This window comes from Anomaloglossus baeobatrachus, chromosome 3 (assembly GCF_048569485.1).
Source record: "Anomaloglossus baeobatrachus isolate aAnoBae1 chromosome 3, aAnoBae1.hap1, whole genome shotgun sequence".
NCBI lineage: Eukaryota > Metazoa > Chordata > Amphibia > Anura > Aromobatidae > Anomaloglossus > Anomaloglossus baeobatrachus.
The window spans coordinates 416762488-416788565 of NC_134355.1; the positions used below are offsets into that span (position 1 = coordinate 416762488).

Genomic DNA, 26078 nt, shown 5'->3' on the forward strand with positions numbered 1-26078 from the left:
AGATGAGTGAGAAGTGTCAATGGTGATGTTAAAGTCACCCATGATGATGGTGGGGATGTCGGTGGAAAGGAAATGTAGTAGCCAGGTGGTGAAATGGTCAAAAAAAGGCAGTGGCTGGCCGTGGAGGGAGGTAAATGACAGCCAGTTGGAGGTTGGAAGGGGAGTAGATGCGTACGGAGTGCACCTCAAAAGAGGGGAGAGTAACCGAGGGTGGTAGTGGAATTGGGGTAAAGGAGCATTGGTTGGAAAGGAGCAAGCCAACTCCTCCACCATGCTTGTTACTGGGGCGGGGTATGTGAGAGAGCTGGAGACCACCATAAGAAAGTGCAGCAGGAGAGGCAGTGTCAGACGGGGTGAGCCAGGTTTCAGTGATGCCAAGGAAGGAAAGTTTATTAGTGATGAAAAGATCATGAATGTAGGAAAGTTTATTGCACACAGAGCAAGCCTTCCATAGAGCTCCTGTTAGTGGGACTGGGGGAGCCGGAGCTGGGTGAATGGGTATAAAGCCTGCTTTACACACTTCAATAGATCTTTCAATCCGTCGTCGGGGTCAAGTTGTAAGTGACGCACATCCGGCATCGTTCGTGATGTATTTGCGTGTGAAACCTACATGCGATCGATATTGAACGAAAATACGGTGATCGCATACACGTCGTTTATTCCTCATACATTGGACGTTTGGTAGTACGAAACTAGTGAATTGTAACGTGTGACATCCCTCATACGATTTCGATGTCTGATGCTATGTGCGCAGGTGTGCGCTCTGCACCGCAGCTTAAAAAAGGTCTGCTTCAGAGCGCAGCTGAAAAGCTGCATTCTGAAGCGCCTCACAATGTCTGTCATTCACTAATCTCTGTCAGTCCGTCACTATCTCTGTCCCTCTCTCTCTCTCCATGTCAGTCTATCCCCCTCTCTCATATACTCACCGATCCCCGATCCCCGGCGCTGCACGGCGTTCACACTGCTCTGGCAGCTTTTACTGTTTTGAAAAAGCCGGCCGCCCATTAAACAATCTCGTATTCCCTGCTTACCCCGCCCACCGGCGCCTATGATTGGTTACAGTGAGACACGCCCCCCACGCTGAGTGACAGGTGTCACACTGCACCCAATCACAGCAGCCGGTGGGCGTGTCTATACTGTGTAGTGAAATAAATAATTAAATAATTAAAAAAAACGGCGTGCGGTCCCCCCCAATTTTAAAACCAGCCAGATAAAGCCATACGGCTGAAGGCTGGTATTCTCAGGATGGGGAGCTCCACGTTATGGGGAGCCCCCCACCCTAACAATATCAGCCAACAGCCGCCCAGAATTGCCGCATACATTATATGCGACAGTTCTGGGACTGTACCCGGCTCTTCCCGATTTGCCCTGGTGCGCTGGCAAATCGGGGTAATAAGGAGTTATTGGCAGCCCATAGCTGCCAATAAGTCCTAGATTAATCATGTCAGGCGTCTATGAGACACCCTCCATGATTAATCTGTAAATTACAGTAAATAAACACACACCCGAAAAATCCTTTATTAGAAATAAAAAACACACACACATTCCCTCATTACCAATTTATTACCCACAACAAAGCCCTCCTTGTCCGGCGTAATCCAGGATGGTCCAGCGTCGCATCCAGCGCTGCTGCATGGAGGTGACCGGAGCTGCAGCAGACACAGCCGCTCCGGTCACCTCCACGCAGCTAATGAAGACAGCCGGCAATCAGCTGAGCTGTCACTGAGTTTACCCGCGGCCACCGCTGCATCCACGGTGGCTACTGGGTGTAGGGATTCGAGGGGAAGATAGAAAGTGAAGTATTATAGGGGTAAAAGTAAAAACACACACTCCATCTCAGATGTATGGCAGCTGCTTAATGTGGCTTGGCTTGACTCTTCCAGTAAGACCAAAGTTCTTCTACCCCTTATAACAAAATCACACACGTTTGTCATTGCTGTGGTCACTGTGAATGGAGAGGGCTCAAAATCTGATCTTACTTCAAATGCATTCAGTCGGCTGAAAGGTGCAAAAAAAGTAAAAAATTCTTAAAAAAATAAAACTATTTTTTTCTGTTTTGAAAATAAATACATTTTAGAAAAATAAACATATTTGGTTTTTAAAAGTCCAGTCTATTAAAATATTCAGTTAGTTAAATCATACACTAAATGCTGTAAGCAGAATGCAAAACGTCAGTATTGTGATTTTTTTTTTTTTGAAAACTAAAAAATAATGCATGATAAGTGCCACAAAATGGTATCAATAAAATTGTCAGCTCATCATGCAAAAAGCAAAACCTCATAAATAGTTATTGACAGTAAAATTAAAATATTATGGGTCTTGGAAAATTGGCGATACAAGTCAACATTTTGTCTTTACAAACTTCTGATTTTTTTTTCACCACTTAAAGAGGTTGTCCACTACTTTTATATTGCTGGCCTTTTCTTAGAATAGGTCATCAATGTCTGATTGGCCAGGTCTGACACTGCATCTCCACCAATCAGCTGTATCCAGTACTGCGGAGGCAGCAGGCAACTGGAAATTCTCAGTTTAAGAGCTGCCCCGTTGTCTGATAGCAGTCATGGCTGGGTGCTGCACATCCACCTCCTATTGATTTTGACAGGGAGGCGGATGTGCAATAACTGGCTAAAGCCACTATCAGTTGATGAGGCAGGTCTGGGACTGAGCATTTCCAGCTGACTGCTGTTGCCGTCGTCACCGTAAACAGCTGATTGGCGGGGGTTCGGAGTGATGGAGCCCTGCAGATCAGACATGGATGACCTATCCTAAGGATAGGCAAGAAATGTAAAAATAGTGGACAACCTCTTTAAATTAAGTGAATTTCATGCCACCACTATCATTTTGAAATGAAAAATCATTTTTTCAGGTCAATTTTTGTCATATACTGAAGGCATTAAAAATGAATTACATTTTATCACATTTGGAAGTTTTTTGACAGTTTTTCATTATATTATGTGATCAAATGAATGGTGTCATTAAAAAAAATCTATCAGCAAGCTATGTAATTTGATTGCAGTATGATGTAGGAGCTGAGACCCTGATTCCAACAATCTATCACTTAGTTGACTGGGTGTAGCAGTTATGACAGAATCAAAGTTTTCTCTGCTGTAGATTTAGCAGAACTTTAAGTGTTGAGCCCTTTAAAACCCCACGAAAGCCACTGCTAGTTTCCTGTGTACAATGTATAGTGCAAGAGAGCTGCTAATCAGTGGTGAGAGCATGTTTGAATGAGCAAGGATGGGACAGCTAATCAGTAAGGGACAAACTAGTAAGTGACACATCCCTGGAATTAGGGTCTCAGCTCTTGTTGACAATCAGCTTCCCTTTAATAACTATAACTTGGCCCACTTCACTTAAGATTTAAATGAATGCATCTATACTAATATTCTTTTACTTTTTGTAAAGTTAGAGTTGTAGTTATTGTTTTTACTGGCCACTAAAATGTTAATGTACATTGGTTTGTGAATTGAAGATTTATTGTATAATGATACCAAGAAATGCATGACTACAATCTAATTAATGTTTCTAACTCAGATTTCAGACTGAAGTAAACTATGATATTCTTGAAGTACGAGATGGCCCAGCCAATTCTTCACCATTGATTGGAGAATATCATGGAACACAAGCACCACAATTTCTCATTAGTACAGGAAATTACATGTATCTTCTATTCACAACTGATAATAGTCGTTCTAATGTTGGCTTTCTAATTCGATATGAAAGTAAGTAATCACTTTTACTGTGTGGTAAATTCTATTTAATGAGTATAAATTGTTATTACACAGAAACATTGTTCTGCATTGCATAGAACTCCCTTACTAAGTCTGCTGTTATGGAATAATTGGAGCCAGCATTATCTAGAGTATCTTATAAATACAGTAAACTGGGAAATATAGCAGGTCAGTACAAAACTGCTCTGTAGTTTGATGTTTTAAGGAAAGAAATTAAAATATAGACTATAAACTATAATATTATTATTGTACAAGTGATTAAAAAGATCAAACTATGTGGGGCTTTAGCAAATTTTGCATATTTACAAAATTGTTAACAGAAGGAAGTGTCACAGCTTTTTAACCCCTTAATGACCTCGGGCAGTAAAATTACGTCCTAGCGGTCATTGTGTTAATCCCACCCAGCTGCCACGGGCAGCTGAGGGGGATCTGCGCACATGTCAGATGATTTCTACAGCTGACATGTGTGCCTAGCAGGCACGATCAGTTCTTTGATCTTCCTGTACCTAAAAACCCCTGAAATGGTGCTGTGAAAATGTTACAGCGCCAATATAATCGCGGTCGCGGTTAAAGTTTACTCACCGCCTAACACCGGAAGTCATGTGATGTGATCACATGGATCCGATGGTTGTTATGGTAGCACAGGGTCATGTGATGACTCCTGTAGCTCACATGACTCACTTCCTGTTTCAAACGGCCGAGAGCTGTTTGAGATCGGAGATGAGCATATCTGCTGTTCACAGCTGTGTAGCTGTGATCAGCTGATATAAAAGAGCGATCAGACTTCTCATCCTTATAGTCCCAAAGGGGTACTAGTAAAATAAAAAAAAAGTTTTGAAAAATTAAAAAAATATAAAAAACCTAAAAGTTCAAATCACCCCCCTTTTGCCCCATTGAAAATTAAAGGATTAAAAAAAACTAAAAAGATACACACATTTGGTATCACCGCATTCAGAAGTGCCCGATATATCAAAATATAAAATCAATTAGTCTGATCGGCACACAGTGAAGCAGCGAAAATATTCCAAACGCCAAAATTACGTTTTTTGGTTGCCACAAATTTTGTGCAAAATGCAATAACAGATGTTCAAAACGTAGCATCTGCGCAAAAATGGTACAGTTAAAAACATCAGCTCAAGATGCAAAAATAAGCTGTCACTGAGCCACAAATCCTGAAAAAAAAAAAGCTACGGGTCGCGGAAAGTGGCACAAAACGTGCACCACTTTTTTGGACAAACGTCTGATTTTTTTAACCCCTTAGATAAAAGTAAATCTATACATGTTTGGTGTCTACAAAGTTGCACTGACCTGAGGAATCACAGCCACACATCAGTTTTACCATATAGTTAACACAGTGAATAAAATATCCAAAAAACATCATGGAAAAGGACTTTTTTCGCCATTTTTCTGCACTTGGAATTTTTTTGCAGTTTTTCAGGACACCATATGGTAAAAATTATGGTTTAGTTTAAAAGTACAACTCACAAAAAACGAGCCCTCATATGGCAAGATTGATTGAAAACTAAAAATGTTACGGCTCTCGGAAAAAGAAGAGCAAAAAACAAAACAAAAAAAAAACCTGAAAATCGCCGGGTTAAGGGGTTAAAACACCACTTCAACATTTTTTTCATCGCCTCAGCGTTGCTTTTAACCTAAGGTCCCTAGCCCTACTCTTATACTCATCCGCCGATATTTTCACCTAATTTCAGTTTAACTCGGGTCACTTGGCACCATCTTGTGACTGCAACTTCTGAAAGTCAGAGAGTACGTCACAAGCTATCAGTGCAGGTCTATGAGAACCAAAGCAATCCGTAAATAGGCTACTTGTATTGAATAGTGGTCTCTCGTGTGCTGGATGGAAGAGTGGGTACCCGGCAGGTCACTGATAACAGATGAAGTCAGTGAAGAGTAAATATAAGACAGGGGACAAGAGACTTAGATTTCACTCCAGCAGCGAAATAAAAGAACAACACTGCGGTGATGCTTTAAATCATACCTGTCATTTCAGGTGACTTGATAGAATAAGCTAACATAGAAAAACTGCTAAAGGTCTGAACTGGTGCATACTGAACAGAACATATACTATCACAATAACAGTTGCACTCAAGCAAGAGGGAAAAAAGGGCTGAAGGATTCAATATGGGAACACAGGAATGTGAACATGCATTACTGCTTAGAAAAAAAAAATGTAAAAAAAATAATTTTGAGATACTTAGCAGAAAAAATGGCCGATTTTATTTGAGCCCAGCTACCACATCATGGTATACTTCTCAACTGGGTCCATACCTAATAAATGCCTTTTTGTGTCAAAACAGATCTCTTATGTATGGCTGGGACAGGACCTGCTAACAGAGAATTAATACACAAACAGATAAACTGCTGGCACTTCCTAACCTGAAGGTCATCTTAACTGGTGCCAGGGGCATAATGACCACGGTCGCAGGGATCGCCACTGCAACCGGGCCTGGCAGGGTTAGGAGCCCAGCATCCAACCTACAGAGGAGCAGCCAGCTCCTCTCTGTCAGAGAGGAGCTGCACTGTAACTGCAGACAACGCGGCCGCTATGGGGCCTGTGAGTCAGGAGGGATCAGTGTGAGCGGCAGTACCAGGCCCCACTCGCCCACGGGCCCCCTTCAACTAGTGCATACTGAATACAACATATACTATAACAATAAGAGTTGCACTCAAGCAAAAGAGAAAAAAGGGCTGAAGAATTAAAAAAATGAACACATGAATGTGGACATGCATTACTGGTGCAACTAGTGCTTGAGTGCAACTTTGTGAAGAGGGAGGATGAGAGTGAAAGAAGGAGCAGAGGTAGACAAAACAGATTGTGTTAAAGTTAGTGAAAAACTGAACTTATTCTAGAACTGGATGAACAGCAACATAGCTCAGTACTGCTCTATAATCTCATCCAAGCTGCTGCTTTTGGACTTTTGCTAAGAAGACAAAGAAGCAGGAATGCATGAATTTATTTGCACTGTGCATATGAGACATCATAGCAGCTAGACTTTCCTCCCTCGCTCATAGAGAACATAAAATTAGATATTGAGCTGGCAGAGGGGAAATCTTTTGTACACACATGACCACATATACTGAAGAGTTACCTGAGATGACAGGTACGCTTTATATATCCATGTCACTTCTCAAGAAGTGACATGGATAAGTTCAGAAAACAAGTGGTTGGGAAAGTCGGTAGAAGTTAAATTGAGATATATGCATCTTTCCCCAAGAAAGATGTATTGTAAAGTTTATTATATGCACTTGTACTATTAATTTATGCATTGCATAAAAATATCTATTTAAAAATGTGTTAGACATAAGTCTATTTGCTTCTGTATTTTTTTAGTAGTAAATAACTTAGTTTGAAGGCTTTCAGTGAAACATATTTCATATTAAAGCATATTCCTAATACTATTATCTATATGTCACTGTACGATGCATGTTTGAAAAAAGAATAGAGGTCTCATTAACTCAGGGAACAATTATTTGATTATAGTGAACATCACATAAATTTGCAGCTCAATTTTTATATGATTGATTAGGCTTTTGATTATATCATTGGTTGTATATTTGGTTCTGATTTATAGAAATGTTTGCCCCACTACTAATTCTCCCTGTTTACAGTAATTTAGCATGTCAAAAGTCCAAATTTTCTCTTTTGTATATTCATATTCCAGTGCTAACCTCGAAGTTTCTAGTTTTAATTAACAAGTGTGCCTCTTAAGCAGTGGCTATCTAGGGGTTTGGTTCGAGGGGGTCAAACTTCTGAGTGGGCTCCTAACCAGGTGACCCTGATTATAACTATAGTGGTGCACCCTATGAATGTAGGAGAACCTCAGCAGATGTCTGCGCTGATACTAAAAAAAATTCTATGCAAAGACCAACACTGATATTACGACCATATGATGAACATATAGTGGTAGATACTAGTCCTGCAAAATACATAATAGATTACAGCACAGTTACAGATAGTGACTTACAGCTGACGTTCTTTCTGATGGAGTTGTTCACTTTTTTTGTCTTTTCCATCTGGTCCAGACCGACATTACAACTTATCTGGCCACGACTCGTCTGCAGAAATTACAACAAAGACACATCTGACTTCTCACATTTCCAGCTCCGTCCTCATCTATCCCCAACCTGCACAAACTCCTCATCTTGCTTATACACCAGTTTGTGGCCACTGCTGCCATACTATATATGTATATATATATGTATGTGTCCCTATCATTGCACCTACTGTGTGCCATCTATATGGTAAAACAAACCTCTAGGATATATTAATGCCCTGTGCAAGTGCTCTAGAAAACACACCCACATTTTCCCCTATAGAAAGCAATAATGAAATCTGTGTTACAGTAACAATATCTTTAATATCCTTAGAACCCTTATAACAATAAGTGCCCACTTAACATTTAATAATGCTCAGAGTCTCCCCCTTTACAGCTCCCCTGTACACAGAATGATACCCCCACATTGTATAGTAGCCCCATACAGCTAACTGACCCTTTATTAGCCCCAAAACTGTTTGATGACCCCATACTGTACAAAGGCCCCACATTCGCTCTTACACTGTATGATGGCCCCATCATTGCATGATGGCCCCCACACTGTATGGTGAAAGCTCAAGTAGGCCCCACGCTGTATCATAGCCATATTAGTAGCCCCGACACAGTATCATGACCCCTTTAGTAGTCCCCACACTGTATCCTGGTCCTTTTAGTAGCCCTCACACTGTATCATTGGCCTTACACTGCGTTATGGCCTCCTTAGTAACCCCTTACACTGTGTTATGGCCCACTTTAGTAACTCCTACACTCTAATAGCACCTACCATGCATGATGGCCTCCCATTAATAGCCGCCACTATTTATTGGGGTCCGTTAGTAGCCCCTTCTATTTATGGTGACCCTTTAGAAGCCCCCACTATTTATAGAGGCCTCATTAGTAGCTCCCACTATTTTTATGCGGCATCAACAGATTATGGCCATAACACAATTTTAAAAGAAGTAAAAATATCAAAGACTTACCTTACTTCCAGCAAGTTCATAAGATGACAGCAGCAGGTCCTGCAGACAGAAAACGGTGACATCATTGTGCCGTGACTCAAGTCCTCTCCCCCCGGTAACCAAGCTATAGCTCTTGACAGATCCAGAAATGACTTGTTGACAGAAGTGAATTAGTGGCTTGGTAATAATTAGACCCCAAAAGAGGAGAATGGCAATCAAAAAACATCTCACTATCATATATTGCACATAGTGTTGCTTCCCATAGTTTTATCTATTTTATTCAAACAGTTGCATTTAATAGCCGTGTGATACATTATTAAGCATCTGCAGGATGACATGTTGGGTTTTTTTCCTAATAAAGTCCATGTAAAAAGGCCTGTTCTAGAAAGTCGTATATTGTATTTGCCAACATTTGCAGAACATCTAGGATAAGTTAAGAAAAGAGCACAGATATGTCTCCCATTACCTTTTCAGTCATTTGGTTGAAAACTCCTATTTCTTAAAATACAAATTCAGTACACTATTGTGACATGCGAGGAAAACGTATGACAATATGCAACTCACATCACAATCACTAGATTAAAATGTATGGGCACAAACAGCACAGACATCTGGTGACAGAATTGCGAATATCACATTTTTCAGCAACTTATAATTTGACAATTTCATATTGAGCCAACAGAAGAGATAATAGAGGACACATGTATGCCTTCTAAACTTCAACCAAAGCAAGCACTTTAGGATGTACCTAACAAGAATTTATTTATACTTACATGTTATGAGAACATTGTTACTTTTATTATTATACTTCTATTATTTTCTATGTCTAAGGTGTTACTTTAGAATTGGATTCGTGTCTAGACCCAGGCATACCAGTAAATGGTCATCGTCATGGAAAACACTTTGGCATTGGCTCCTCTGTGACCTTCACTTGTGATGCTGGATACATTTTAAGTGATGATGAAGCATTAGTTTGTGAAAGGAATCACCAGTGGAACCATGCATTACCTAGCTGTGATGGTAAGTTGTATAATATATCTTATGTTTTGACCATATACACATTTTATATTGTTTTCCCATTTAATCTATTTGGATTTTAAGTAAGCTTTGTGTAAAGAATATACAATATTAATAACCACGAGCAGTTCTGGGTGCGTATTACTAATTCCTGCCTAGCAGTCCCTCTATACACTAGCATAGATAAAGAGAACTTTACAAAAAGTATTTCTAAAGATCTTTTATAATATGCTAATGAGCGAGGGCACTAGTAGCAAGGGTGTTAGCTCCCTTGGCTAATTGGCTCCCTTAACATGTAAGCATGCCCCTGTGGGTGTGCTAATGTGCTAATGAATATGCAACATCAGAGGCATGGTAATGCTCACCTCAAATGCCACTGCTGGTTTTTAGCTCAGTGCGCATGATCAGAAGTCACCGCACTTCCGATCATGCGCACTACACCAGTTTGAAACCTGGAAACATACACTGGGTTTCATAGTACACATGACTGGAAGTCCGGGACTTCTGATCATGTGCACTGAGCCGAAATCCAGCATCGGGGGCAGTGAAAACAGAGAGCGATGAGATCGACCATACTTCGGATGTTGCGCATTCATTAGCATGTTAGCATGCCCACAGGGGCGTATTTACATGCTAAGGGGACCAACTAGACTTGGGAAGTAACGCCCTTGCGAGTAGTCCCTGGCCTCATTAGCATATTACAAGGATCTTCAGAAATACTTTTTCTAAAGATCTCTTTATCTATGCTAGTGTATACAGGGACAGTTAGGCAGGGATTAGCAATATGCACCCAGAATTCCTCGTGGTTATGAGTGCATATTGCACCTCACATGTTCCTATTAATCCTTTCCTACTTGAGACTACTGGATAAATTATTGCATGAATATATTTCTCTCTCTTAATCTTGATATCTTGTGATCCTGACACATGCAGGTTTTCAGCCTTTCCAACACTGTTCCATAACCTATGACACTGGCAGGTCTAGAATTGTCTCATTAATTGTCTAGAATTGTCTCATTTGAAGGCCTACAGGCTGTCAACAATTTTACAGGTCTCTGACACTAACACATGTGGACCACTGACATCTGCAAGCTTTCCTCACCGGGCATCAAATACTGACATTTGTTGGCTTTCACTATTAATCCTTACAGACTGTCTTCTCCGACATGATCAAGGCACTATTACCCAGCACTTGTAACCTATTCATAAGTGCACACATTCTTTTTTGTGAGACATAGAAAAGGCAATAATATAACTTAAATAAATGATTGTTTTAGTTAAAAGTTTATTTTTTTACTGCATAAAAAAAGTTTTTATTACTAAATTGGAGAACTAAAGCAAACTTGATTTTTGCAAGATCATCACAGTCAGATGCTTTACTCATCTAAAAATCCTACTTTCAATCTCCTAAGTATTTTCTGTCCACATTCCATTTTTATCTGTACGATTGAAGAAATTTAACTCCCTGTTGTACAATGGAATCATTTTACTGAATATATTAGCAAGGAAATGGAAAAGACTCTGTGAGAACAAAAATCTGTTTGTCCAAGGGACCACTTGGTGATTTCTCTTATGCTGTGAATGTTCATGAGCATGCTTTATAAATAAGGAATAACATTTCTATATGAATAATTCAGGACGGCAGTTTAGCCTTTGCTTCCTCTGTGCACCTCTTCTGGGAAAGTTGCATTATTTTATCATATTAAAAACCACATGTGTAAAGTGAAAAAAGTGTACATTTATGTATATAAATGTAAATATATTTATTTATGAGAAGCTCTTATTCTTAGTGCATGCAATTAAATTCAGGGGCGTCCAATTGCAGCAAAGTGATAAGTGTAATATATTGTTTAAAATTTTATTTAGAGGTTGACCTTAGCCTGGAAGAAAAGGGATGTATTATGTTAAAGTTGTCTAATTAAATGTAAATAACATATAATGTATTCATGGGACTAGTTACAAAATGCTTAGTATTAAAAGTAGTTGTTAAAGTTCTTCAATAAGTTGCTTTACTGAGATGACCTCCTTTCTAATAGTGCCTCCCGGTAGAGGAGTAACTGAGCTTTCCTGCATGCTGGGAAAACATTTACTGCTTCATCTAAAGCTTTAAGAAGTTATTCCAATCTCCAAGATCCTATCCCAATGTAGTAATAATAATATTAGCAAATACATCCAATTAGAAGTGTAGTATAATTCTCCTGATTAGAGATGAGCAGTTCCATTGAGGCTTGGTTCAACGGCAGCGAACGAGCTTGGAACCACAGGCTCGAGCTTGACCCAAACCCCGGATCAAGTCACTGATTGGCAGTTTGAGTCTCCTCCCAGACACAGTCAGCCATAAGCAGATCACTTCCGGGGGAGGGTGGGAAGGCTTTTTCAAACTTTTTTTGTGTAGTGCACACTACATGTGATCATGCTGTTACCCCCACACTGCAAGCGGCTCTCACAGGGCTGAGCACCAATCGTACCTGAGCACAGCTTTGCTCGCGTGAGTTTTGTTCGCACATAAAGCATCCAAACCTGAAGCTTGATTTTTAACTTGGTGTTCAGTTCGAAAACCGAACCTCAGGTTCGCTCATCTCTACTCCGGATATAACTATGTCTCTTACCTCATGTGTAGGGCATTGCAGCTTAGGTATCCATGGAGTTACTAGTTACTAGTGGTTGTAATCATGAATGATCAAGCTATTGCAATGCCCTGCACATGTGCAGGGCATTGCAGCTTAGGCATCCATGATTACGACCAATCATTGAATAACAGTTATTTACTAGTGGTCATAACCATGGATGCTCAAGCTTCTTCAATGCCCTGCACATGAGGTAAGAGACATGGATGTATCAGAAGAACTATAATACATTGCTAATAGGAGGTATTTGCTAATATTATTATAATTACACCTACTACATATTGGGATACAGTTTTGGAGATAGGAATACCCTTTTAAAGGTTAGGCCAGTCATATTGTGTCAAGGTTCTGGTTAATCAGTAACATTTTTTGGTTTGTTTTTTTTGCTGATAGTTGTTAAAGATTCACTTGTTTTATTTGCAAGTTTGATAGAATTGGATTCATGCATAACAAATGTTCTGCAAAATCATTTATAAAATAGCAGCAGCTGTTTTGGTGTTCCTCCCAAAATGCACCCTTTTTAAAGAATATGCCTATTTTCATTGTTCACACTTATATGCACACTTCTTACTGAAATATAAAATAAAAATAACCAGGGTAAAGGCACATTAGCCAGTTACCCGCAGTCCTATTTCACCAGTTCTATGTAACACCTCTGATAACTCTTTCAGTAAACATGATGAGGCAGATGTTTCCTGTATGCCTATGTAATACTAAAAATAACACAGTAAAAGCTTTATCTGTGTACAGAAAATATAGCAGATGTTACCTGCAGTCCTATGTAACACTACAGATAACACACTGATAAGTCCATCTGAGCACATGCAATATAGCAGATCTTACCTGCAGTCCTATGTAACATCACAGATAACACAGTGATAACTCCCTGAGTACAGATAATGTAGCAAAAGTCACTTGTAGTCTTATGCAATATCTCATATAACTCAAGGATTACTCTTTTTGTACAGATAATGCAGTAAATGTTACCAGCAGTGCTACATATCATCACAGATAACAGTTAGAAAACCCCAATTACAGAAAATAAAGCAGATTTTATGTGAAATCTTATGTAGTTCTCAAATAATACAGGGATAATTCTCTGAATATGGATTACATAGTAGATGTATTGATATGCTTGTGCAGGGAAATGAAATACACCAGCAATGAAATGTCCCATAGGGTGACTAAGTAAAGAAGAAAAAAAAATGAAATATTTTTAAGAAATACCTGAATAAATTACTAAAAAATTAAAACAAATATAACAATAAACACTTATTTTACATAAAAACATATGGGTCTCACAGATACCTCCCATTAATAATTTAGGGCTTAATGGCAGCTGTGACCTGTCATAAACCCCTTTTATTACTCCAATTGCCACCACATCAGGGCAATCGGGATGAGCCAGGTAAAATGCTGGGATTGTGGCATCTAACCATGGGTCTCTCCATCCTGAGACTACCAGTCCACAGCTGTCAGCTTTATCATAGCTGGGTATCAAAATTAGGGCAGACTACACACCATTTTTTAAAATTAGCTATTTAAATAATTTTTAAAAAACCACATGCGGTCCCTCTTTTTTATACATCCATGATAAGCACAGTGCTGGGACCTGCTACCACGGGTGTGTCATGGGTGACAGACATTCCTGTGGTGTCTGGCAATAGAAGGTCACAGCGTTTGGTTGCACAAAATGCTATCTGACTTTCTCTTATTCCTGCTGTTGTTATTCGATGTACTAGGTATTTCCTCTGCTGTGTTTTCATCCTTTTACCTTTTGGACCCTGAAGAGCTCATCTTCTCTTCAGCTTATGATCTTCTGTATTTCCCCTTGGGTTTAAATTGTCTCATTTTCCCTGGACTTGTGCTGGTGATATTCAGTTCCTTAACAAGCACTGGATGCAAGCAGGCAGCTTGCACTCATCTGTAGGATGCTCTCAGCTAAACTTCTTCCTGAGGCATCTGGAGATAAGTTGTTCATGTGCTTTCCCCGTGTGGGTGCTTCATGTGTCTTTTTTAGTATTTACTGGGGTTGATAAAGAGCTCACTCCACCTGTCCCCTATCTAGGACCCAGCTCTGGGGTCTAGTATCTGGCTCGGCACATAGGTATGGAATCTATCTAGAGTGGTGAGAGGCCCCAGGGGCCAGCAGTAGGTTTGGTCAGCAGTCACCATCTCCCCCTTCCTAGACGAAGGGTTTTCCTTCCCTTCTCTTTTGCCGTTCGCTTGGTACTTCCCCATACCTAGCATGACATTATCACCAGCTGTACAAAAAAAACAACTGATATGTGTTTTTTGTTTTATTTTTATTTTAATTTTTTCCTTCATGGATCCAGTCATTTTCTTGCCTGAGCAGCTGTAATGTTTGTACCTGGAGGTAGCAGACCTTTGGACAGCTGTTCAGCAGCAACAGCGGTCCCAAGCACCTAATGATGGGGATTCTGCAGGTAGACAGGTCCAGCCAGAGCCAGGAAATTGTTCTGCCAGACAGGTTTGCAGGGGGTAGAGAATATTTTTTTGTTTTTAAAGAAGCCTGTAACTTTTCTTTAGGCTTTGGCCTTACTCCTCAGGAAATGATGAACAGCGAGTGGGTATTGTGATCTCACTTTGCAAGTGGATCAGCAATCCTGGGCTTTCTCTTTGCCACATGGCTCTTGTTGCCTCCAGGCGGTGGATGATTTTTTTGAGGCCTTGTGATGATCCTGACCGGGTCTTTTTGGCTGAGTACATGCTGCACCGCATCCAGCACGGGGTCGGCCGGTGGAGACTCATTGTTTAGAATTTCGTAGATGGGCAACCGACACCAAGTGGAATGACCTGGCTCTTAAAAGACAATTCTATCAAGGACTTTCAGAGAGGTTAAAAATGCTTTGTTGATTTATGAAACTTGGACTTGCGAACAGACACACATAATATATTTGGAATGAGTAATTTCAGTGAAAGTCACAGATAGAACTTGAACTTAAAATATGAATGTCTAAATAACCCATTTTGCTGATATGCATATTGAGATTGCATTCTTGGGGCCTTCAATAAAGCTACTCTGCAACCAGGTTTTTGCTGTGCAATCTGAGAGCAACATATCATAAGGGCAAAGGCTTTGATTCTAACAATGTAACACTTATTGGACTATTGTAGTGTGGATAATATTCATAATTTTCTAAGTTATAGTTTGTATTAGTGGGCAGCTTGATTAGCTGTGTATAACTTCACTCACACCCCTGATTGGCAGCTCCTTGTGTACACTGTACATGGTGAGCAAGCTGACAATCAGGGATGTGGACTGAGTTACACAGATTTGCCTGACTGCTATGCAAACTAAATCTAGTAAGGTAGTAGTAATCTCCTGATTGTATTGAAACTACAGCACAAGGTGTAGTAAGTGACACATCACTAGAATCAAAGTCTCTTTCCCTTACATTATACTGTTCTGTTCTCAATTTAAATTACAAAACCTTGCTGATAGATTCCACTTATGCCAATGACTATTATGTTAACAGCTCAATGATCATGTTAATCATGTTATCGATGGGGTGGAGGAACAAGTACTATGTCTAACTACTTTGATGTCACATTAAATACTTACCACAGCATCAAAGTTTTTCAACTGCAGGAATTATATCTCATTTGAACCATTCAATTAGAGCAGGAATCCAACCATGCAATATGCTTCTTCTGCTGATCTTGTGGATACCCTAACATTGCCTACAAGATAAATTTAAAATAAACAGTTTGACCAAGAAATATTTGGACAGTAAGTGAATCTCCATGATTTCAGTTCCGCATGCCAATATTTTGGAGTAAAAATGAATCAACTGAGATGCAAATGAAGTGTAGACTTTCAGGTTTAATTTAAATGGTTAAACAAAAATATCCTGTGAAATGGTTAGGAATTGAAATCATTTTTTTCCACAAAGCCTCCTCAATTCAGGGCTCAAAGTTAATTAGAGAAATTATCTTTATCATAAATAAATAATTTTTTATACTTTGTAGAGAATCCTTTGCAGGCAATGACTGTCTAATATCTGGATGCCATGAATGTCACCAAACATTGGGTTTCCAACTTTGTGATGCTTTTCCAGGACTTTACTGCAGCTGACTTTACTTGCTGTTGTTTGTGGGTCTAAAGCCAGCTTTACACCTTACAATTAGGTGTGCGATCTCGTATGCGATGTGACACGCCCTGGTATGCAATTTAATGAGATCGCACATAGGTCGTTCATTTGCTGTCACACGTGCGTTAGTAGTGTATGTTAAATTGATCAATTTTGTGTGCGATCCTTTAGATCATGTGTTCTGTGACGTATGTATTGGGCACCCTTTTTTTTTTATTTATTGACTTGTCAAGCGTGTGTAATGTGTAGGGATGCGTTTTTACTATGTCATCTGCCATTCAGCTCTGCTACATGGCCGCTAACAGCAGACACAGACAGCCATGTAGCAGAGCTGAATGGCAGATGACAGCAGACACAGAAAGAGCCGCACGATCAGAATGAACTCGGGTTAACTTCACCCGACTTCATTGTCATGCTGCGGCTCTGTCTGTGTCGCGTCCTGATTAGCGGTCACCCGTGAAGGGTAAACTCCTGAGTAACTGAATTGAGCAGTCTCTCTCATATACTCACCGATCCCCGATCTCCGGCGTGGTGCTGCACGGCATTCACACTGCTCCGGCGGCTTTTTACTATTTTGAAAAAGCCGGCCGCTCATTAAACAATCTCATATTCCCTGCTTTTCCCACCCACCGGTGCCTATGATTGGTTGCAGTGAGACACGCCCCCACGCTGAGTAACAGGTGTCTCACTGCACCCAATCACAGCAGCCGGTGGGCGTGTCTATACTGTGCAGTGAAATAAATAATTAAATAATTAAAAAAACCGGCGTGCGGTCCCCCCAATTTTAAAACCAGCCAGATAAAGCCATACGGCTGAAGGCTGGTATTCTCAGGATGGGGAGCTCCACGTTATGGGGAAACCCCCAGCCTAACAATATCAGCCAGCAGCCGCCCAGAATTGCCACATACATTAGATGCGACAGTTCTGGGACTGTACCCGGCTCTTCCCGATTTGCCCTGGTGCGTTGGAAAATCGGGGTAATAAGGAGTTATTGGCAGCCCATAGCTGCCAATAACTCCTAGATTAATCATGTCAGGCATCTCCCCGAGATACCTTCCACGATTAATCTGTAAGTGACAGTAAATAAACACACACATACAAAAAATCCTTTATTAGAAATAAAAAACACAAACATATACCCTGGTTCACCACTTTAATAAGCCCGAAAAAGCCCTCCATGTCCGGCGTAATCCAGGATGGTCCAGCATCGCTTCCAGCTCTGCTGCATGGAGGTGACCGGAGCTGCAGAAGACACCGCCGCTCCTGTCAGCTCCACACAGCAACTGAAGACAGCCGTGCGATCAACTGAGCTGTCACTGAGGTTACCCGCAGCCACCGCTGTATCCAGTGACAGCGGGTAACCTCAGTGACAGCTCAGCTGATCGCGCTATTCTCTTCATTAGCTGCATGGAGCTGACAGGAGCGGCGGTGTATTCTGCAGCTCCGGTCACCTTCATGCAACAGAGCTGGAAGCGATGCTGGACCATCCTGCATTACGCCGGACATGGAGGGCTTTTTCGGGCTTATTAAAGTGGTGAACCAGGGTATATGTTTGTGTTTTTCATTTCTAATAAAGGATTTTTTCGGGTGTGTGTGTTTATTTACTGTCACTTACAGATTAATCATGGAAGGTATCTCGGGGAGACGCCTGACATGATTAATCTTGGAGTTATTGGCAGCTATGGGCTGCCAATAACTCCTTATTACCCCAATTTGCCAACGCACCAGGGCAAATCGGGAAGAGCCGGGTACAGTCCCAGAACTGTCGCATCTAATGTATGCGGCAATTCTGGGCGGCTGCAGGCTGATATTGTTAGGCTGGGGGGGCTCCCCATAACGTGGAGCTCCCCATCCTGAGAATACCAGCCTTCAGCCGTATGGCTTTATTTGGCTGGTTTTAAAATTGGGGGGACCGCACGCCGTTTTTTTTAATTATTTAATTATTTATTTCAGGCTGCTGTGATTGGGTGCAGTGAGACACCTGTCACTCAGCGTGGGGGTGTGTCTCACTGCAACCAATCATAGGCGCCGGTGGGCGGGGACAGCAGGGAATACGAGATTGTTTAATGAGCGGCCAGCTTTTTCAAAATAGTAAAAGCCGCCGCAGCAGTGTGAATACCGTGCAGCACCACGCCGGTGATCGGGGATCGGAGAGTATGAGAAAGGGGGTAAGAGGGATAGACTGACATGGACAGAGAAAGAGGGACAGAGATAGTGACTGACTGACAGAGATTAGTGAATGACAGACATTGTGAGGCGCTTCAGAATGCAGCTTTTCAGCTGCGCTCTGAAGCGGACCTTTTTTAAGCTGCGGTGCAGAGCGCACACCTGCGCATATAGCCTCAGACATCAAAATCGTATGAGGGATGTCACACGTTTCAATTGACTAGGTTCGTACAACAAATCGTCCAATGTATGAGGAATAAATGACGTATATGCGATCACCGTATTTGCGTTCAATCTTGATTGCACATAGGTGTCACACGCAAATACGTCACGAACTATGCCGGATGTGCGTCACTTACAACTTGACCCCAATGACGGATTGTGAGATATATTGAAGCGTGTAAAGCGGGCTTTACTCCCATCGAAATAATCTATCAGCAAGTTCTTGTGATGTAATCTTAAAATAGAATGCTGTATGGGTTATTGCATAGATTTCAGCAATGTGTCTTTTATCGCACTATATGCAGCTGTTTACCTGCAATGTTTGCATTATCTTCAGGAGATTATCATTACTGGAGTAGGTCAACTAAAATTTTCCTTTTAAGTTTTGTCTTAAGCATGTGAAAGGCATGTTTGATGAGGTTGAGATCTGGTGATTAATTTGGCATTTTTTTGCCTTAAAAAACTCCTGGGTTTCTTTCGCAGTATGTTTTGGATCATTGTCCATGTATATTGGGAAGCATCATCTAAAACTTTGCTAAATTTGGTTGCATCTGAGCATAAAGTATCACCCTTCAGATTTCATTCATCTGTTCTGTCTTCAGTCACATCATCAATAAATACTAGTGATCCATTGTCATTGGAAGTCATACATGCCCATGCCATTACTCTGCCTTCCTAATGTTTTACAAAGGATGCGGTGTGTTTTAGAGCATGAGCTGTTCCAAGCCTTCTCCATACTTTCCTCTTCCCCTTCATTCTGGTAGAGGTTGATCTTAGTTTATTCTATCCAAAGAATGCTTTGACAGATCTGGGCAGGAATCTTTATCTGTTTTTTTTGTCAAAATCTAACATTGCCTTTCTATTTTTAAGGCTAATTAATGGTTTGCACCTTGTGGCAAGCTGTCTGTATTTGCCATTATGAAGTCTTCTCTTTATGATAGACATAGACACTGAAACACTTACTTCATTGACAATGTTCTCCACTTTGGTGGATTTTGTGAAGGGTTTTTTTCACCATGGAAAGGATTCTGCAATCAACCAAAATTGTTGTCCTTCATGGAAGTCTTGACCTTTTTGCGTGCTCTAGCTCACCAGTGCACTCATTGATTTAAAGAATGTACCAAACTGTTGATTTGGCCACTGTTAACATTTCTTCTAGCTCTTTGATGGATCTCTCCTTTTTCTTTCAGCCAAATAATGGCCTGTTTCACTTCCATTGATGAATGACTTGACTGCATATTGTGGATTCATCCCAACAGTTTTTAAATGCATATTCCACACCTGGAATCAGCTCCAGACTTTTTAACTGCTTATCTGATGATGGGGTAATGAGGGAATAGAAAATGTAGACCATTAAAGAGTTTTTCAGATAATTGTCAAATTACTGTTGGTTCCTTGATAAAGAGTCAGCTACAGATGTAATTCCTAAACTCTTTCTGCAGTTAGAATGTCAATACCCTCAAACTAAAGCTGAGATTCTGCAATTTCAGCTCACATTGGTTATATAACTGTATCTTGAATATTTTTTGATAAACAGCTAAAATGCCAAAATTTGTGTCACTGTCCAAATTTTTCTGGACCTAACTGAATATTTCTCATAGAGCACTAACTAACCCTCTCTAATGAATGAAATATACATCATGTAGCATATGCTGAATAATAATATTAATTCTACATGCATAGTAATATATTTTTTGTCTTTTTTTATTTAAAACATTAAACAATAAGTTGTGTTTACCATAATGTATGGTTTTATTTAACTTATAAAAGTTTCCCAATACTCTATAGCTAGTTTTTATCACATTGTTAAAGCCACTGAAATGAACGAAAACTCTAAAAATAGGAATTTGTATGTAGCATTTCATATGTCAAGTAGGCATTACTTTTTCCACTTAAAGTAAGAGTGCCTCTGTCTTGTGTAGACTAGAAGAAAGAAACAAAGAAGATTAGAAAGGGGAAGAAGAAAGTGACTAAACAAAAATTGGAACAACTATTTTTCTCAGCATAGACATGTCAGACATACGATCAATAAAAAGAAGGCACTAAAGCTCTCTCCAGAGCCATTCATGTTTTACTCCCATCCACTTTTTATGATTTCTATTGAGAACCAAATAAGAAAAAAGCAACTCCTTTATCCCATTCATACAGTAACTCTCAAAGAAGAGACAAAAATAAACAGTGAGATCTAAAGGAACATGGAGCTTTGCTGTGTGTTACAGCTTATACTTTAGTAATTGGTGTAGATTTCGGTGCCTTCTCGATATCATGATCACAATATATGAAAAAAATGTCTATTTTGTTGCTTAAGCTATAAGAGTAATTTTTTTTAATTATTTCTTTTAAGCATTATGTGGTGGATATATTCATGGACGGAGTGGAACAATCCTTTCTCCAGGTTTTCCTGACTTCTACCCTAATTCTTTGAATTGTACCTGGACAATTGAAGTATCACATGGAAAAGGTATGTAGTTCATCTTATTTATTGTTGATTATGATGTTCATTTAAAGGAACACCCCCATAAAACTTTTTATCCTCCTAATATACTGCAATCATCACACTATATAGTACTGTGTACTTACAATTAATAATATTGCCCTTATAGCACCCATCACACACAGAGAGATTGCTAGCAAGATCACTGAAATGTCACAGGTTTTGTGACGTATCAGCAATCTCACCAGCGATATCGCTGTGAGCAAGCAGCAGCAGCGAGCAGGCCCCTGCTGCAAAGTCGCTGATCGTGACAAAATGATCAGGACCATTTTTTGCTTGTTGGTCTCCCGCTGTGCAGCACTCATCAGTGGCGTGTTGAACGGCGAGAGACCAACGAGTGCCAGTTCTGAGTGAGCAGGGAGCCGTCGTTACATGGGTCGCTGGTCGCTGTGGAGATCTGCCTGATTGACAGATCAGCAGCAACCCTGTAGCGACATTCCAGCGATCCCTGCCAGGTCGGATCACTGGTGCGATCGCTGGTACATCGCTAAGTGTAACAGGACCCTATGCCCAGTTCATTTTTCTCTTTTCCATTAGGTTTATGGCATTAAGTAAATAAAAACAGACTAGCTGAATCGTTCTAAGCTCTATGTAGAATCATAGTCTCTTTTCCTTGTATGAGTTATCATTCAAATTACAAAGTGTTTTCAGTGATGTATATTGTTAGTTCCAATGATAACTCATGCAGGGGAAAGAGACTTTTTGTTTCTACATAAAACGTAGACGGATTCAGCTGATATACTTTTAATCACCTGATGTCATAGACCTAACGTAAAACAGAAGTATAAACTAAGTAGAATGGCAAAATGAGCAATTGTAAGTAGACAGTACTATATAATATGATGTTTGCAATATATTATCTCCTTAACAACCTTGGAAGTATGGTATGTCCTATTTGTCAAGGACTTCTTAACCTTGGATGTACCGGTACGCTCTGGTGTTTGTGGGGCCACAGGACCTATATCCCCACAATCTCTGTTGTGGACTCGGTTTTCCCAACAGTCAAGTGCTGGCTCTCACTGCCATCCATAGATGTTTAGTTCCTCAAATGCATGAATCAATATCTGTTGCAGACTGTATATTAATGTAAAAAAAAGTATTTTTACCATACAGTTGACAAAAAAGTGGAATAAAACTTGATAAAACATCATATATAAATAAAAATGATACAGCTAGAAAAGTAATCTTATCCCACAAAAAACAAGCTGCCTTACATCTCCGTCAGTGAAAAAATATAAACGCTGTAGCTCTCAGAATGCAGCAATGCAAAGCTATTTTTTGTTCAATAAAATAGTTTTTATGGTGTAAAAGAGGCAAAGATAAAAACTATATAAATGTGGTATCAGTGAAATTGTACTGAGCTGAAGAATAAAGCTGTTTTATGAAGTTTTAATTCGTAGTGAATGGTATAAATAAAAACAATTGATTCTGATTGATTCTGCCTCACAAAAAGCAGAATGGAAAGCAATAAAAAAAAATATTATGTGGCCCAAAATGGTGCCAATGAAAACTCCAACTCATCCTGCAAAAATAAGCCCTCACATGACTCTGTCAACAGAAAAATAAAAAAAAATAAAGCATTGAAAATTTAGTGATGCAAAAAACCTTTATTTTGTAAATAAAGCGGATCTTAGCTTGATAGTCAAACCTAAAAAAAAAGATAAATCATTTTGATCAGAGGAATAAAACCGCATAATCTTTTATGTTGCATAATAAATAAATTATATGGCGTAAAAAATAAAGCCAATTCTTCAACTGCTGTTGATTTGTTCATTCTACCTCTCAAAATACGGCACAGCTAACATTTATCCTGTGCTCTACGCTGAGTGCTTACACTGGGATTACGTGTAAATCTCTGAAAATCATGCTTTAGATTAAATTCTCAAAGAAATGTATACTGTGATGAGGCAGAGTGAGTCACTTTGAACTCCCGTCTGGCCTGTAGTCCAGCGATGTCCATCTTTTTACATGTCTTTTTAGACAAGTACAAAATTGTAGTGATAGACAGTTTTGTGCACCTTTGAAAAGACAGACACCACCGAACAGAGTCCAAATGGAGTTCGGGGTAATCCTGCTGCCTTATTGTAGTGAAAACATTGGTCGGGAGTTTTATCTAAATTATGTATTTTGGAGATGTACATGGGAAACCCAATGTAAGTGCTCAGCATAGGGCACAGGATAAATGGGAACTGATTAGAAATATTGAAGGGACTCTGTCAGCAGGTTTTTGCTCTGTAATTAAAAGACAGCATGCTGAAAGGTTATGATTCCATTTCTCAAAGTCTGTTTTTTTACCTGCAATGTTAGTTTAGCTTCAGCAGCCTTATCATTAAGGCCCCGTCACACTAAGCAACATCGCTAGCAACATCGCTGGTAACGAACAACTTTTGTGACGTTGCTAGCGATGTTGCTGTGTGTGACATCCAGCAACAACCTGGCCCCTGCTGTGAGGTCGTTGGTTGTTGCTGAATGTCCTGGGCCATTTTTTAGTTGTTGCTGTCCTGCTGTGAAGCACAGATCGCTGTGTGTGACAGCGAGACAGCAACAACTAATGTGCAGTGAGCAGGGAGCCAGCTTCTGCTGAGGCTGGTAACTAATGTAAACATCGGGTAACCAAGAAGCCCTGTCCTTGGTTACCCGATATTTACCTTTGATACCAGCCTCCTCCGCTCTCACTGCCTGTGCTGCCGGCTCCTGCTCTGTGCACATGTAGCTGCAGCACACATCAGGTAATTAACCCGATGTGTGCTGTAACTAGGAGAGCAAGGAGCCAGCACTAAGCAGTGTGCGCTGCTCCCTGCTCTGTGCACATTTAGCTGCAGCACACATCAGGCAATTAACCCGATGTGTGCTGTAACTAGGAGAGCAAGGAGCCAGCGCTCAGTGTGCGCTGCTCCCTGCTCTGTGCACATTTAGCTGCAGCACACATCGGGTTAATTAACCTGATGTGTGCTGTAACTAGGAGACTGGGGGCTGGTCACTGGTTGCTGGTGAGCTCACCAGCAACTCGTGTAGCCACGCTCCAGCGATCCCTGCCAGGTCAGGTTGCTGGTGGGATCGCTGGAGCGTCGCAGTGTGACAGCTCACCAGCAACCTCCTAGCAACTTACCAGCGATCCCTATCGTTGTTGGGATCGCTGGTAAGTTGCTTAGTGTGACTGGACCTTTAGTCTGACTGAGAAGCTGTATTTCGAGTCCGCCTCCCTCTGTGATTAGGATCTTCTGCCTAGAATCAAACACTTAAAGCCTAGTGTGGGTGGGGGCAGATGTATGGGCTCTGCTACATGCAAAAACTAAAATCTAAGATTATGTCAGAACATAAAGAACTTCTCAAAAAAGAAATCAGGCAAAATATGTGCTCAAAAATTCAAATACCCACCTCCATTTTGAGCCCCACAATGTGGCTAAATCACATTTAACATCTACACATTTGGCATTATTGTAGAAAGGAGAGCCCACTTAATTTACTTGTTGTATGTCTCCAAAAGGAGAAGCTGGGCACAATGTATAAAGCACGACAAGGGCTTATTTGCAATTTCTAATTCTGCAACTTTCATTGCGTTTCACTTCATGAATTTTTTCCAGAGACTAAATTATCACAACACCCAGAGTTGAACACCCTGAGGGATGTAATTTCAAAAAGTTTGTCACTTTAGGGAGTTTCTGATGTTCTGGCACTTAGTGGCTCGGCAAGGGGAGTCCTCAAACTATTATAGGAAAATCTGTGTTCCAAAAATCAAATAGGTCTCCTTTCCTCTTGAGCCCTGCGGTTTAGCCAAAAAGTATTGTACAATGACATGTGGGATATTGCTTCACTCAGTAGAAGTTATGTAATGCATTATGAGGTGTTGTTTTTAGCTATTCCCCTTGTGAAATTTGGAAACATGGGTTTAAAACAACATATTAGTGGTAAAAATGTAATTATTTTTTCTTAACCCCCCCCAATAATATAAAATTTTGTAACACACCAGTAGTATCAATATGCTCATTGTGCCCTTAAATAAAGTCACTGAGGGGTGTAGTTTGTAAAATGGGGTCAGATGTGTGGGTTTCTGCTCCTTAGGGGCTCTGCTAATGTTACATGGCAGCCGAAAACCATTCCAACTAAATCTTAACTCAATATGGCTCTCCTTCCCTTCTTCAATTTGTACTTTGCCTCCAAATGTAGTTTTCTACCACATATTGAGTATTGCTGAACTCAGGATAAATTGCACAACAAATTGTCTCATTCACTATCTCCTGTTACCCTTGTGGAATTAAATGATTTGGGTTTAATGCAACACTTTTCTAGCAAAAATGTATTTTTTTATTTTCCCAGCACCACGTTATAAAATTCTGTGTAGCACTTGGGGGTTGAAAATTGCACACCAAATCTAGATAAATTCCTTGTGAGGTTTAGTTTCCAAAATGGGGTCACTTATGAGGGAGGTCCACTTTTTAGTACCATCAGGGGCTCTAAAAAATACAGTATCACATGGCGTCAGCTAATGATTTCAGCCAATTTCGAGATCAAAAAGTTAAATGGCGCTCCTTATTTTCGGAACCCTGGCATGTGTTCAATCAGTAGATTGCCACCACATATGGATATCGATGTATAAAGGAGAAATTGCACAACATATTGTGCTGTGCATTTTCTCTTGATACTGTTGTGAAAATGAAATATATGGGGTTAAAGCAACATTTTTGTGGTAAAATG

At 40.3% G+C, this 26078-nt stretch overlaps 1 protein-coding gene across 2 annotated transcripts in view; it reads left to right on the forward strand.

The window, feature by feature from the left end:
* Positions 1 to 26078, forward strand: part of CSMD1 (CUB and Sushi multiple domains 1) — a 2926925-nt gene that overhangs the window by 2070066 nt on the left and 830781 nt on the right. For both annotated transcript variants that reach the window (XM_075340315.1, XM_075340314.1), the window contains exons 17-19: positions 3535 to 3722; positions 9574 to 9762; positions 21234 to 21350. In XM_075340315.1, coding sequence (XP_075196430.1) covers positions 3535 to 3722; positions 9574 to 9762; positions 21234 to 21350 — 494 coding nt within the window. The remainder of the gene's footprint in view (positions 1 to 3534; positions 3723 to 9573; positions 9763 to 21233; positions 21351 to 26078) is intronic.